This window comes from Prinia subflava, chromosome 12, assembly GCF_021018805.1.
Source record: "Prinia subflava isolate CZ2003 ecotype Zambia chromosome 12, Cam_Psub_1.2, whole genome shotgun sequence".
Classification (NCBI taxonomy): Eukaryota; Metazoa; Chordata; class Aves; order Passeriformes; family Cisticolidae; genus Prinia; species Prinia subflava.
The window spans coordinates 19,102,052-19,114,725 of NC_086258.1; the positions used below are offsets into that span (position 1 = coordinate 19,102,052).

At 58.0% G+C, this 12,674-nt stretch overlaps 2 protein-coding genes across 2 annotated transcripts; both read left to right on the top strand.

Moving 5' to 3' along the window:
• The first annotated feature begins 28 nt into the window (after positions 1–28).
• MRPL38 (mitochondrial ribosomal protein L38) lies at positions 29–5,338 on the top strand. The gene is made up of 9 exons (XM_063409685.1): positions 29–178; positions 1,285–1,464; positions 1,948–2,076; positions 2,165–2,373; positions 2,701–2,773; positions 3,455–3,500; positions 3,827–3,985; positions 4,334–4,470; positions 4,752–5,338. Exons 1-9 carry the CDS (start codon positions 112–114, stop codon positions 4,886–4,888), a joined length of 1,137 nt encoding a protein of 378 aa, XP_063265755.1. The 5' UTR covers positions 29–111; the 3' UTR covers positions 4,889–5,338.
• Positions 5,339–5,461: 123 nt separating this feature from the next.
• TRIM65 (tripartite motif containing 65) lies at positions 5,462–11,599 on the top strand. Its single transcript, XM_063409684.1, has 6 exons — positions 5,462–7,628; positions 8,201–8,296; positions 8,368–8,601; positions 8,880–9,051; positions 9,371–9,451; positions 10,545–11,599. The coding sequence occupies exons 1-6, from the start codon at positions 7,182–7,184 to the stop codon at positions 11,072–11,074; spliced, it is 1,560 nt and encodes a 519-aa protein (XP_063265754.1). The 5' UTR covers positions 5,462–7,181; the 3' UTR covers positions 11,075–11,599.
• Positions 11,600–12,674: the final 1,075 nt, after the last annotated feature.

Below are 12,674 nucleotides of genomic sequence, written 5' to 3' on the forward strand. Positions count from 1 at the left end.
TGCGGGATGGCCCCAGTCAGGCAGCGCCACGGGCAGCCCCATGGCGGGGGGGCCTTCCAGCAGCGCCCGTCACCGCAGCAACGGGGCCCTTCCGTGAGCGCGGCGCACAACATGGCGGCGTCCCTGCTGAGCGCCGCGCTGCGCGGGGCCCGCGGCGGACGGAGCTTCGGCACGGCCGGTGAGAGACGAGAGAAGCAGGGGAGCCCCGAAAGCCGCCAGGGACGGCGGGGCGAAGGGGAGGGTGCTCTCGAACGGCTGTGTCCCGAACGCCACGCCTTGTCGCTAGTGGTGTCCCCCAGAGTTAATTTCTGCGCCCAGTGTTGATTAATTTGTTTATCAGTGATTTGGATGAGGGGTCGATGCCTTCTCAGCAATTTCACTGATGGCACGAAGCTGGGAGGAGTGGCCGATAGCCCGGAGTGCTGTGAGCCCTCAGAGGGACCTGACCAGGCTGGGGAGAAGGGCAAAGAGGAACTGTGCAAAGTTCTGCAAAGCCAAGTGCAGGGTCCTTCACCTGCGGAGGAACAACCCCAGGCACCGGCACAGGCTGGCACTGACCGGCTGGAAGAGCAGCTCTGTGGGGAAGGAGCTGGGGGTCCCGGGGGACAATGAGCTGGCCGTGACCAGCGCCGTGCCCCAGGGGACGAGAAGGGCACGGGTGTCCCGGGTGCTGCATTTCCAGCAGGTCAGGGGTGATGCTGCCCCTCTGCTCAGCCCTGGCCAGGCCTCCCCTGGAGCAGGGTCCAGTTCTGGGCTCCTGGGATGAGAGAGACTCAGAGATTCTGGAGGAGAGCCACAAAGATGGGCTGGGGAAGGGACCATGTCTGTCCTGGGGACAGGCTGAGGGAGCTGGGGCTGAGAGGGGCCCTCATCCCTCTCTGTCCCTGTCTGCAGGGAAGGGGCACAGCAGGGCCCAGGCTCTGCTCCAGGGGGCCCAGCAATGGCACCAGAGGCCACGGACATGAAGTGATGCCCAGGAAATTCTACCTGGACACGAGGCAGAACTTCTTCCCTGTGCAGTGACCGAGCCCTGAGCAGACCGTTCAGAGGGGGTGTGGAGTCTCCCTCACTGGAGATGTTCCAGAAACATCTGGACACAATCCTGTCCCATGAGCTCTCTGGGCTGACCCTGCTGGAGCAGGGAGGTGGCATCAGATGACTCTGGTGCTTTCCAGCCTCACCCCTGCCGTGACCCATCCTGGCTGCGGGAGGTGGGGATGGCTCCGGCCCTGTCCACGCTCTGCCATCCCAGGCTCGTTTCTGTCCCTCCGTGTTCCCCTCCAGCCGCGCTGTGCAAGAGGGCAGCCCCGCTGGGGCCGATGCCCAACGAGGCCGTGGCCGTGGAGAACCCGGAGGCGCTGGAGCGGTACCGGAGCTTCACGCGGTACTTCCGGCAGGCGGCGCGGGAGAGCCGCAGGCCGCGCTGGTGGAACACGTACCGCCGGCACACCGACCCGCCCGCAGGTACCCCCGGGGCACCGGGACCGCCCCGGCCCCGCCCCTGCACGAAGGGAACCAGGGAGAAGGGGGGGCAGTGCTCCAGAGGGAGGGAGGCTGGCCAGGACGTGCCAAAAGTCATGGAGGAAAGAAGTGATTGGAGCCCCAGTGGTGCCACAGAGAGCAGAGGAGGAGGCAGAGCTTCGGGCCTGCAGCAGATAACACAGCTCAGCAGCTGGCAGAGCTGGGAATGGGAGGGCTGGGAGCTGGGGAAGGAGGTGCAGAGGGACAGAGTCTGATCCTGGTTGTGCTTTCAAGTCTTTTCTAGTGAGAGGTGTCCTTGGTCATGGCAGGGGTTGGAAGTGGGTAGTGTTCAATGCCCTCCCGACCCAAACCCTTCTTTGGTCCTTATCTCTGGAAGGCTCTGTCCCACACTCTCAGACGTTTCACAGGGGTTTGTGTTTGGGTGCTCACACGTTTCATCTCCTCTCTTTTCACCCCTCTCTCAAGAGCCCCAGAGAGACATTGGCCTGCCACGTGAGAAGCTGTCACGGGCCAAGGAGGTCAAGGAAAGGAAGAGGATCCTGAGGGAGAACCGCCAGAACGCTGAGATGGAGCGAGCGGCGCGGCTCCGCACTGGTCAGTGTCCCGCTGGTCACCTCCCTGCCTGCTCCAGCTGCTCTGGGTGCCCAGCTGCTGCCTCTGCATCCTCCCTCTCTCCCTGCAGTGCTCATTCCCCTCGATGATGTCAGGGCTGAGTGGGAGAGGACCAGCGGCCCGTTCCACAAGCAGCGCGTGGCCGAGCACTGCGGGGTGTTCCGGGACCTGTTCAGGGGGGCCACCTTCACCCCCTGGGTGGCCCTGAGGGTGCACTACAGCCAGGAGGACGAGCACCTCGTGCCAGTCTACTATGGGAACATGGTGACCCCGTCAGAGGTGCGTGAGGAGAGCTGGGAACGACCTGGAGCCCCTGGAAAGCCTTTTTCTGCCAGGTGCTTCCAAAGGCCATGGATCATTCCAGGGGATGCCTTTTACAAGGGTATTCCTCTGTCCTGAAGGAAACCATTCTGTGGATGTGATAGGGACAGAGATTGTAGGCTGTCTGTCAGGAGGCTGATGGTTATTTATGCCCTGGAGCTCTGCAGGTGGATCCCTCAGTGGCCTGGCAGTGCCCAGTCTGTGTTGTGTCCAAGCTTTGCCCAGGCACAGTTCACAGAAGCTGTTGTGTGAGTGATTTACATTCTCTTTGTGTTGCTCTTTTAGGCTTCCAGTGCCCCTGCAGTGTCGTATGAGGCAGACAAAGGCTCCCTCTGGACCTTGTTGCTCACAAACCCAGGTGAGCAGCGAGTTCTTTAAAGGAACGTGTTTAAACTGGGTTGTTTCACTCAGCTTTTGGTTAACTCCTGATTCTTTTGGCTGCACAGAGGTGATGAACCCTGGAAGGGTTCAAGGCCAGGTTGGAGCAACCTGGTCTAGTGGAAGGTGTCCCTGCCCATGGCAGGGGGTAGGATGAGATAAGCTTTAAGGTCCCATCCAGCCCAAACTGTTCTGTGATTCTGTGGTCTTATATCTGTTAGATTGGGACATATTACATATGGAGGAAAGATTGTAGCCTCCCTAAATCTGTAACAGTTGAGGGAAGGAACAGTGACACAACAGGATCTGTGTGACACTCTAGAGGAAATAATTTCCTGACTCCCATCTTTGTTAACCTCCAAACTCCTCTTCCTTGGTAGTCTGCCTGGAAGGCACCTTTGACCCTGAGAGACCAAGACACAGTGAAGAGATGCAGCTGCCCAAGGAGGCTCCAGGAATCCTGGAATTAGATCTGCAGAGTTCTTTGCTCCTCATTTTAAACTCAGTCCTATAGGAATGCGTTCCTTTTCTTCTAGGGGAGGAATTCTGGGAGGTCTTGAGCTGCTCTGTCTGGCCAAAGCAGGTCTAGACATTCTCACTTTAGGGTCAATGCTGGCACCAGGGTGTCCCTAAGTCACTTTTCTCTGTTGTGTATTGGCAGATGGACATTTGAGGGATGCAGACTCGGAGTACCTCCACTGGCTGGTGTGAGTACATCAGAGCCATGTGCTCTGTGCTTGTGGATTGGGCAGAAACTCCTCCAACAGCTCAGCATCCATGGCTTTTCCTGGTGCTCCTGCCATTAGCTCCTTTAGCCCTGTGTTCTGGGTCCTGCTAAGGATTCAGGAGTTCAAAATGTTGGTGCTGTTCAGCATTCCAGTCACTGGGTGGGATTTTTCCTGTGGTGAAAGCATTCTCTACCATCCATTCCCTCATCAAATGGGGCAGAAATCCCATCACAGCATGGCACAGTGATTTGCAGTCCTGGATGAATCTGCTGGAGGGAAATGAGTGCAAATGTGTTTGTGTTCAGGACCAACATCCCGGGCAGTGACATCAAGGCTGGCAAGGAGTTGTGCCATTACCTGCCCCCGTTCCCTGCCATGGGGACAGGCTACCACCGCTTCATCTTCCTGCTCTTCAAGCAACGTGGGCCCATCGACTTCAGCCAGGACACTCGGCCAACGCCGTGGTAATTCCTCTGCTCACGTGCTGGGCTTGGCTGCTGCTGCCTGTGGGGTTCATGCACCTGTCACTGCAGTAGAGGAGCAACTCCTGTCACTCTGCAGAGTCCACCAGGGCTGCTTTGGGTTTGTGTGTCCTCTACAACCACAATCCCAGTGCTGCAGTGGGCTGTTGTTACAGAGCAGGCTGTTAGAGAGTGGTTTGTCCTGCCCAGAAATGTGCACAGAGCTGGAGACACTGGGAGATTTCCTTTTAGTGGCTTCCTTTTCCACCTCTTTCATATGCCCCTGGGGTGATGTGGAGCAGGGTACTGCTGCAAGGAGAGGTTCACCTGGTGCTTGTGTCTCGTTTCCAGCTACAGCCTGAAGATGAGAACCTTTAGCACATTTGATTTCTACAGAAAGCATGAGGATGCCATGACCCCGGCAGGGCTGGCGTTTTTCCAGTGTCAGTGGGACAGCTCTGTCACTTCCACCTTCCATCAGCTGCTCAGTAAGGAATGGGGATGCTGGAGGGGGTCTGTGGGTGGGACATGGCCCTGTGGCTACAGGCTCTCACTTGGTCTGGGCACTTGTCAGGATCAGCACAGACTAAGCCCTTCCTGAGCCATCCTCCTCCAAACTAACAGCAGCCTGAAGGAACAACCCCTAATCCTTGGAGGAGGATTTTAAAATAACTCCAAGGGCGTGTTTGAGCAACCCTGGTCCTGTGTGGGTGGAGGGGGGTGTGTGGTTCAGGTGTGAGCCCTCCTGCTGACCCTGTCATCTTTGCAGACATGAGGGAGCCTGTGTTCGAGTTCATGCGGCCGCCCACCTACCACCCTCCCCAGGTGAAGTTCCCTCGCCACCAGCCCCTGAGGTACCTGGACAGGTACCGAGACACAGAGGAGCCCACCTATGGCATTTACTAGGAGCTGGCCCCCTCTGTGTCCGTGGGATGCTGGCTCCTGGATTTCCTGCACTCCCCTCAGTGCCTCAGGAGGGAAATGACAAAGTCTCAGCCCCTCAGCTCCCAGTTCCACCGTGCTGGGAGCCAGCATTGGGTGCTCACAGGGCTGGCAGCTGTGTGGTCAAGAGGCTGCTTAACAAGAACGTTCAAAGTGAATCCATGGCCAGGCTGAAACCTTGCTCCTGATTCTGCAGCAGAGCTGAGCAGTGGCTGGCAGATTGCATCTCCCCAGAGATGCCCTGCCTTGCTTCCCTGCAAGGATCACAGTTCTCCTCTTGCCTGTTTACAGAACAAACAGAGCCAGGCCAGCCTGGATTTCCTCCTCACACAGTGCTGTGGTTCAGGACTGTGTCAGATTTTATTCATGCAGTCGTCTTGGAGAGATGAGTTTGATTAAACACTCTGAGCAGTGCTGGCAGAGCTGTCTTTATTGGGAAGAGCCTGTTACCCTCGCCAGTTGGCACAGAGTTGGGGAGTTCACCTCAGCAGGGTGCAGGGGAGATGGGCAGCCCTTTGCTGTCCGGAGTCCCTTCTTGGGTGTTGTAGTTTGGGAAGAGTGTGGCTGCACAGGTGGTGAACTGCACAAGGGCAGTGTTTGTGGAGGTGGCTTCAGCTACCCAAGCACGTGGACCTCAGTCCCCTTCCCCTCTCTCCCTGGACCCAACGTACCTGGCGTGGGCAGGTGGAGCAGAAGCAGAGCTGCTCCTGGTGGTGGCCTGGCACTGCTGCTGCTGGTGCTGCTCCCAGGCCTTGGGGAGCCTCTGCTCTCTGCTGTGCTCCACTGTGCATCTCCTGTTCACATGGACCCCCAAATACCAACACGCTCCTGCTGCTACAGTACAGCTGCCTCTTCCCAGCTCTGGTTCCCTGTGACTTTTTCTGAGGTTCCTTCTAGCAGGAATTTGGAGCCTTCAGCAAACAGCTGAGATTGGGCTGAGGTGCCCCTCTGCTGCCTCTGCCCAGGGCTGTTACCAGTTACCCCAGAGCTCCCTGTACTCCCCTCCCAGCCTGAGGGATTTTGGGGTCTGGTTTAAGCTGGGGTGAGTGTACTGGGGTACACTCCCCCCACAATGGGGACACAGGTTCCAGGCAGACACACAGCTCGTGTTTCACCTCTCTGGGCTTTAAATATTTGGCCAGAATGGACAGACACAACCCAAAGGAATGTTTTGGAGCTGAAGCTTGCCGGGACATGCAGGGAGTTGTGAGATATCCCAAGTCCTCTCCTGTGGTCAGGGGGGTGGCTCTGAGCCTGCCTGTAGTATGGAAGCAGGTCTGGATCATCCACCAGAGACCTGCTCCTCACCTTGCAGGTGAAAGGGAAGCTGCTCATGAGGGAGGCTGCAGAGCTGCTGAAAAACAGGGCCATCCCAGCAGGGTCAGTGACCTGGGAATGTGTGCAAGATAGCACGTGGGCCTGGCACAGAGATAAGGCTTGGCCTGGGAAAACTGAAACCAAACTGTGTGACAGTGAGGTGAGGCTTGCAGTGCACAGGCACAGCCCTGGCCTCCAGACAGGAGACTCCAGCTGCCACCTGAGCAGGGACAGGTGGCCCGGGTGGCATCTTTGTTGTGTTCCAGGGTGCTGATGTGCACGGGTGTTGCAAGGAGGTTCCTAGGAAAAGGTGTGGTGGGTGTGCATGGGGACATGGCAAACAGAGGAGCTGTGGTTTAAAAGATGCAAGGGAAGAACACGGTGCTGGCATGTGTCACAGCCTTGCCACTGCACAGGGAGGTGACATGTGGCTGCAGCAGCAGTGGGTGCCTCTGCTGGTTCCCAGGCAGGAGCTCTGTACAGAGGTCTCTGTGCCAGAGGGGGCTGCCACACTCAGCTCAGGGACCCAGCCCTGGCAGAGCTGAGGGTGCCGGGAAGTTCCCTCAGAGGGCAGTAAAGGAGTGAAAATCCAATTGCACATCGACGTGTGCCTGGCAAACGCGTTCATGGAAACACACACTGCTCTGATCCCTGTCAGCCTCCTGCGTCACCCTGTGCTGTCACCGCAGCATTCCATCCTCCCGGGGTCTCCTGCTGTGCTTCACAGCCCTCCCTCTCCCCGGGGAGCGGCTCCAACCCTCGCTGTGGTCTCAGCCTGTGGCACACCCGGTGTAGGACGGGGCAGCCAGCGGGTGTCACCTCAGGAGCGCGCCTGGCGGGGAGCCCTGCCCCGCCTCCGGGCAGGCGTCACCAGCTCTTCCTCTGCACTCGCCAGTTTCTATTTCCCCGGCCCCTCGCCCCGGTCTCCGGCACGGGCAGGATGGCATCGCCCATCTCGCAGAAGCTGGAGGAGAAGCTGGTGTGCTCCATCTGCCTGGAGCTCTTCAAGGTGCCCGTGACCTTGCCCTGCGGCCACAACTTCTGCAAGCGCTGCATCAGCGACCACTGGGACAAGCAAAAGCGGGCGCCCGCCGGCACCGAGGCGAGCTGCACCTGCCCCGAGTGCCGCAGGGGCTTCGAGCGGTGCCCGCGGCTGGAGAAGAATGTCACCCTGTGCAGCGTGGTGGAGCTGGCCCGGGACAGCGAGGCGCGGGGCTCGGCCGCGGGCCGGAGCTCGGCGGCGCCCGCCGAGCTGTGCCGGCAGCACGGGCGCCCGCTGGAGCTGTACTGCCAGGACGAGCGGCGCTGCATCTGCTGCATCTGCACCGTGCGCGGCTGCCAGCGGCACCGGCGGGTGCTCTTCGAGGAGGAACGGGCCAAAAAGCAGGTGGGTGACAGGGCTGGGGCGGTGGGAGAACGGGGGTGTTGTGACAGCTCTGGCACGCACGACATCCACCTCCACTGCCCCGTGTCCCCCTGCAGGGACGTGATGTCCCTGTGTGTGCCAGACTCAGCTGGACACGGGGCTGGCCAGGGAGATGCTGCCAGTGCCCGGCTGCCTCTTGAGAAACCAGGTGTTGTCAGGAGCAGCAGCGAGCTGGGTAAACCCAGAACGGTGCCATATGTGTTTGTTACCCTCTGATCTAGAGGAATCCGATAAAAAGGGGGTGAAAGGCAGCACAAAAAATCAATTCTTTGTTATCCTGACACAGACTGCCCTTCCCAAGCTGCCTCCTTCCCTGTTAGCCTTGTCCTGCAGCCCTGAGAGGGTCCTGGGGACCGGGTGGGCAGCACTGGGCTGTTCCACAGGATGTGCAACTGGACACAACTGGGAGAAATGACTGGGTGTGAAACTCAGTGCTCTGGGCTTGTTGAGGGTGTTCAGTCATAGGTTGAACTCGATGATCTTGGAGCTCTTTCCCAACTATAATGATTCTATGTTGGTGCTTCCATTCACAGACCTTTTTGAGAGAATCCCTGGAAAAAGCCCAGGAGGAATCAGAGAGGATTGAGCTGGCAATGAAGGAGCTGGAGGTGCAAACACAGAGCATCAAGGTAATGCTGCAGCCTCCCTGTGCTGGCCTGTGGGTGGGAGCACACTGGGTCTCACGGCTCTTCCTGCCCAGGACTGCTCTGAGGACATCAAAGCTGGGATTTGCAGCAAATTCACCCACCTGAGGAGAGCTCTGGAGGATTCCCAGTGTCAGACAGTGGCCAGGATTGAACAAGAGCAGGGGGCAGCACTGGAGCGTGTGGACAAGAACTGGAACCTGTGGAAGGATCGCCTGGATGTCCTTGGCCAGCACAGGGAGAGGGCTCAGAGCCTGCTGGCCTGCCCTGACCACAGGACCTTCCTCCAGGTACCACTCTGGCACTGTGTCCTTCTGTTTGCTTGGGCCTGCACCCTTTTGACAACAGCAGAATCATGTTCAACCCATTCCCACTGGGAATGCATCCTCAGTTTGGCCCAGGGATGTGAAGGGGCTCTGGGGAAGAGCTGTTTTTTTGGGGATCCCTGAAAAGTTGTGTGGGCAATGCTGGGATGCCCCTGTTGCCCATTGGGGAGACACGATGAGTGCAAGTGGGTTTGCACAGTCCTCCCCAGACTGGTGCACAGTGTCTGTGTGTCTGTCCGCAGGAATTCCCCCTGCTCCCTCCTCTGGAGAGCCCAGAGGCGCTGGTGCCCGTGGAGTTTGATGTGGCTGCTGTGATCAAGCCCATCTCTGAGATCCTCACCAGCATCTCCAGGCTCCTGCTGGAGGATCTGCCTGACTCTGTGGCCCCCAAAGCCCCCGACCCTGCTGGCCAAGGTAACCCTCCTACTCTCAGGGGTTCTTTGAAGGGCTCTGAGTCATCCTGAAGATGAGGCTGGCCTGTGTCACTGCTGGGGACAGAGGTTTGGGATGGGACACACATTTAGTGTTCAGCAGATGAAGTGGGATGAGCTGGGTGGTCTCCCTGTGGCCCCTCCTTGCTGGGAATGCTGAACCATGGTGGCACATGCCTGCTCCCGGGTTTAGATACAATGGAGTTCCTCCTCCTTCTCCTTTTCCTCTTCTTCCCATGAAGCGAGGTAGAAAGAAGTTTTTGGGTGGCATTCCTCAAAATGTCTGTTCCCATCCTCCACAGACCCCGTGCATCCCCAGGAGCTGGCAGTGAAGGCTGTGGCCCCTCTCCCCAGGTGCCAGCTCCGAGCTGAGCTTCTGAAGGGTAAGGAGCACAGGGGGCCTGGAGGGACAGCACCTCACTGGGGTCCCCAGCAGCAAGAGATGTCACCAAGCTGGGCTCCTTCCCGGGAGGACGGTGCCTGTGCTACAGGGACAGGAGTTCCTTCCCTGGTTCTTCCAGTGTGTCTCCCTAAATGCAGAGTAGGGACAGTGTGGATGGGCTGGGATAGGAAAGGACTCTTTAGGGGGATTAGCAGCACCAGGAAGAGCTTTCCCATGGAACTGAGGCTGTCTGCTATTGGGTCAGTCACTGCCCAGCTTGGCATAGCCCCAGTGCAGAGCCCTGCCTGCAGTCATTCTCTCTATCCAGGGATATGGCCTCAGCATTCCTAGCTACAGTCCTTCATGTCCCCTTTCCTCCCCAGGCCCATCTCTCTCCTGTTTTTAGGAAATTCCTCTGTTCCTCTTCCCATCTCCTTGCTGTTGGGAAGAGGGCTGGGTAATGTTCAGGCCATGTTGGTCATGTCACTCTTGCCAAAGAGGCAATCTCTGCCTATGGGACCTGGAGGAATTCCTTCCATCAGGCCCCACAGAACATTCTTAGGGTTATTAATAGGAACCCTCTGTTATTTATGGGCAGCAGGCAGGAGCCCAGCCAGCTGCCAGGTGTTGGGGGAGGAAGGTGGGGTGCTGGTGGGCAGTGAATGCCCACAGCAGGAGCTATCACAGCCCATGCAGAGGAGAGTCATTCCCTGCAATACCACATTTGCTCACTTAACACTTGGTTTTCTCCCCCTCTCCCAACCCATACTGGTATTTTTTGCTCTTAAACCAAGCACAACCCTGCCAAAATGGCCACAGAGCCATCGTGGTCACAATGGCCACTCACTGGTTGTGAGCTGGGTTGTGCAAGGACTGAGCAAAGCATCGTGTCTCAGTGCCTCAACAGCTATTTCTGGGCATTTCCATTCCCTCTAGGGCAGGTGTTGCATCCTCCCCATCCCCTTCCCCTCCAAACAATCTGTTCCCTTCCATTTTGGGAGGCAGCCCTACAAAATTTAAACCCCACCGCTGCTGGGAGGGCACAAATGTCTGATGAAGCATTTCAGCCCCGTCCACGCTCTTGCTCTCCCCAGACCACCGCAACCTGACCTTCGATCCTGAGACAGCCAACAAGTACCTGGAGCTGTCCAAAGATGCCAGGAAGGCCAAGCACGGTCCTGGCGCCGTCCAGGGGCAGGAGCAGGGCCCCCGCTTCGAGCCCTGGCAGGTGCTGTGCACGCAGAGCTGCGGCCCCGGCCACCACTACTGGGAGGTGAAGATCTCCAGCCACTCCGTCATCCTGGGGGTCACCTACCGGGGGCTCCCCCGGGAGCAGCAGCAGGGCCACAGCTTCACCATCGGGCTGGACGGGGGCTCGTGGGGGCTGCAGGTGCGGGAGGATTGTTACCTGGCCTGGCACGAGGGCCGGGCACAGAAAATCCAGGAGCAGCTCTATAAGAACCTGGGGGTCAGCCTGGATTATAACAAGGGACTCCTCTCCTTCTACGGCCTCGGGGAGAGGACAAAGCTGATCCACTCCTTCCACGGTGTCTTCACTGAAGCCCTGTACCCCGTGTTTTGGCTGTGTGAGGGGCGAGTGGTGACGCTGTGCCAGAGGGACTGAGCCAGAGCCACCACACTGAGCCATAGCCAGGCTGGCAAGTGCCAGGCCTGGAGCTGCAGCTGAGGCCGTCGTGGTACAGTGGGACCTCCGTGCTGAGGCAGGTGTGGAGTGCAGTGTTTTAACAGCAGCTGATGAGCACAGACATGTAAATTAACCTGTTCAAATTGCATATGTAAATCTCACACTAGTGACACATGGCAGGGCTGGAGCTCACCGTGGGAGCCTGTCCCTGCAGACAGAGCAAGGGAAGGGGGGATAAGGAAGGTGAAAAAGTGAAATTTTCCTCTTTCTTCTATCCCTGCCAAACTTCCCAAACTTGGGGAAGGTTTGGGATGAGGCAGACCACAGAGTACTCTGAAACAATTCGGAGGGATCTCTGTGCTCACTTGCAGGCAGGTCCTGCTCCCCCCCACCCCTTCGTGGTTTCCTCTTGCTGTTCTCAGAGCTGGCAGAGCAATTTCTCAGGGTTCTACACTGCAGCTCTTTGTACGATGCTGCTTTTCCCAATAAAGCTCTATTTTCTTACTGGTTTGACCTTGCTGCTGTTGGGAGATGTGGCACTGGGGGTGGGGGGAGCTGGGTACCCCTGCTCTCACAGCCATCCCTGCAGGGCCCTGTCCTGCCCCTCCATGTCCCCACGGGGCCTCTGACCAACCCTTGGAGAGAGCAGCTGGCAGCAGAGCCAGAAGGTGCTTTATTTTCTGTGATAAGGAAACCTGGTTTCCTGCTGCTCTGCTCCAAGGCTGATTTGGCACAGGAGAAAATCTGAAGTTTTCATTGATGTTTTTCCAAGGGTGAGACCGCGGGTCCGACGTCTCCTCCTGCTCCTGTGGGAGTGCTGGTGAGGATTAACGGGGTGAAACTGGGCACTGGGTTCAAAGGTGCAGGGGATGTGAATGCCTGGGGAATGAATCACATCATTTTTTCTTTTGGAGACAAAAAGCTTAAAAGGATCAATCCTCCTGTTCAAGAACAGATGTGATTTTTGTGCTTCCTGCTTCACTCAACACCTCCCTGCTCCTCCCAGCCCTGTCCTTGGGTGAGGCCTTGGGCCAGCATGCACCTGGGAACTTATCCAAGTCAGAAATGGTCTGTGTATCCTGCACAGAGGGGGTGCAGAGACCTCATGAGGCAGATCTTCACTCTAAAAGCACTTTGGGGTCTCTCATCCCTCTCTGATGCCTGCCAGCTCTTGCCAGACCCCAGAGGGAAGGGGACAGTGGCTGAGCCAGGGCCTGGGCACTGCAGCCTTTTTTGGCCATGGGGAGGGCTGATGTAGGTCCGTGGACACGAGGGCTGGCAGGAAAGCAGCTGCACCTGTGCCCTGGGGGGCTCAGGACCTTCCATGTGGCCCCAGGGTGGGAGCAGCTGGGCAGCAGTGGAGAAGCAGCAGGTCCTAGAGGTGAAAGGAATGCTCAAGGGGAGCAGCAGGTCCTAGGGGAGGAAGGAATGCTCAAGGGGAGCAGCAGGTCCTGGGGGGGGAAGGAATGTTCAAGGGGAGCAGCAGGTCGTTGTGAGGGGGATTGGAGTGGACTGGCAACAGCCTTCCCAGATGGGAGATATGGGGAAGGTCAGCAGCTTCCCTTGGGAGCAGTAGAGC

Coding starts and splice junctions, on each gene's coding strand:
- MRPL38 (XM_063409685.1), top strand. CDS start 112: ATGGCGGCGTCCCTGCTGAGCGCCGCGCTGCGCGGGGCCCGCGGCGGA. Junction 2,077..2,164: donor AGCGGCGCGGCTCCGCACTG/GTCAGTGTCCCG, acceptor CTCTCCCTGCAG/TGCTCATTCCCCTCGATGAT. Junction 2,374..2,700: donor ACATGGTGACCCCGTCAGAG/GTGCGTGAGGAG, acceptor TTGCTCTTTTAG/GCTTCCAGTGCCCCTGCAGT.
- TRIM65 (XM_063409684.1), top strand. CDS start 7,182: ATGGCATCGCCCATCTCGCAGAAGCTGGAGGAGAAGCTGGTGTGCTCC. Junction 8,297..8,367: donor TGCAAACACAGAGCATCAAG/GTAATGCTGCAG, acceptor CTTCCTGCCCAG/GACTGCTCTGAGGACATCAA. Junction 8,602..8,879: donor ACCACAGGACCTTCCTCCAG/GTACCACTCTGG, acceptor GTCTGTCCGCAG/GAATTCCCCCTGCTCCCTCC.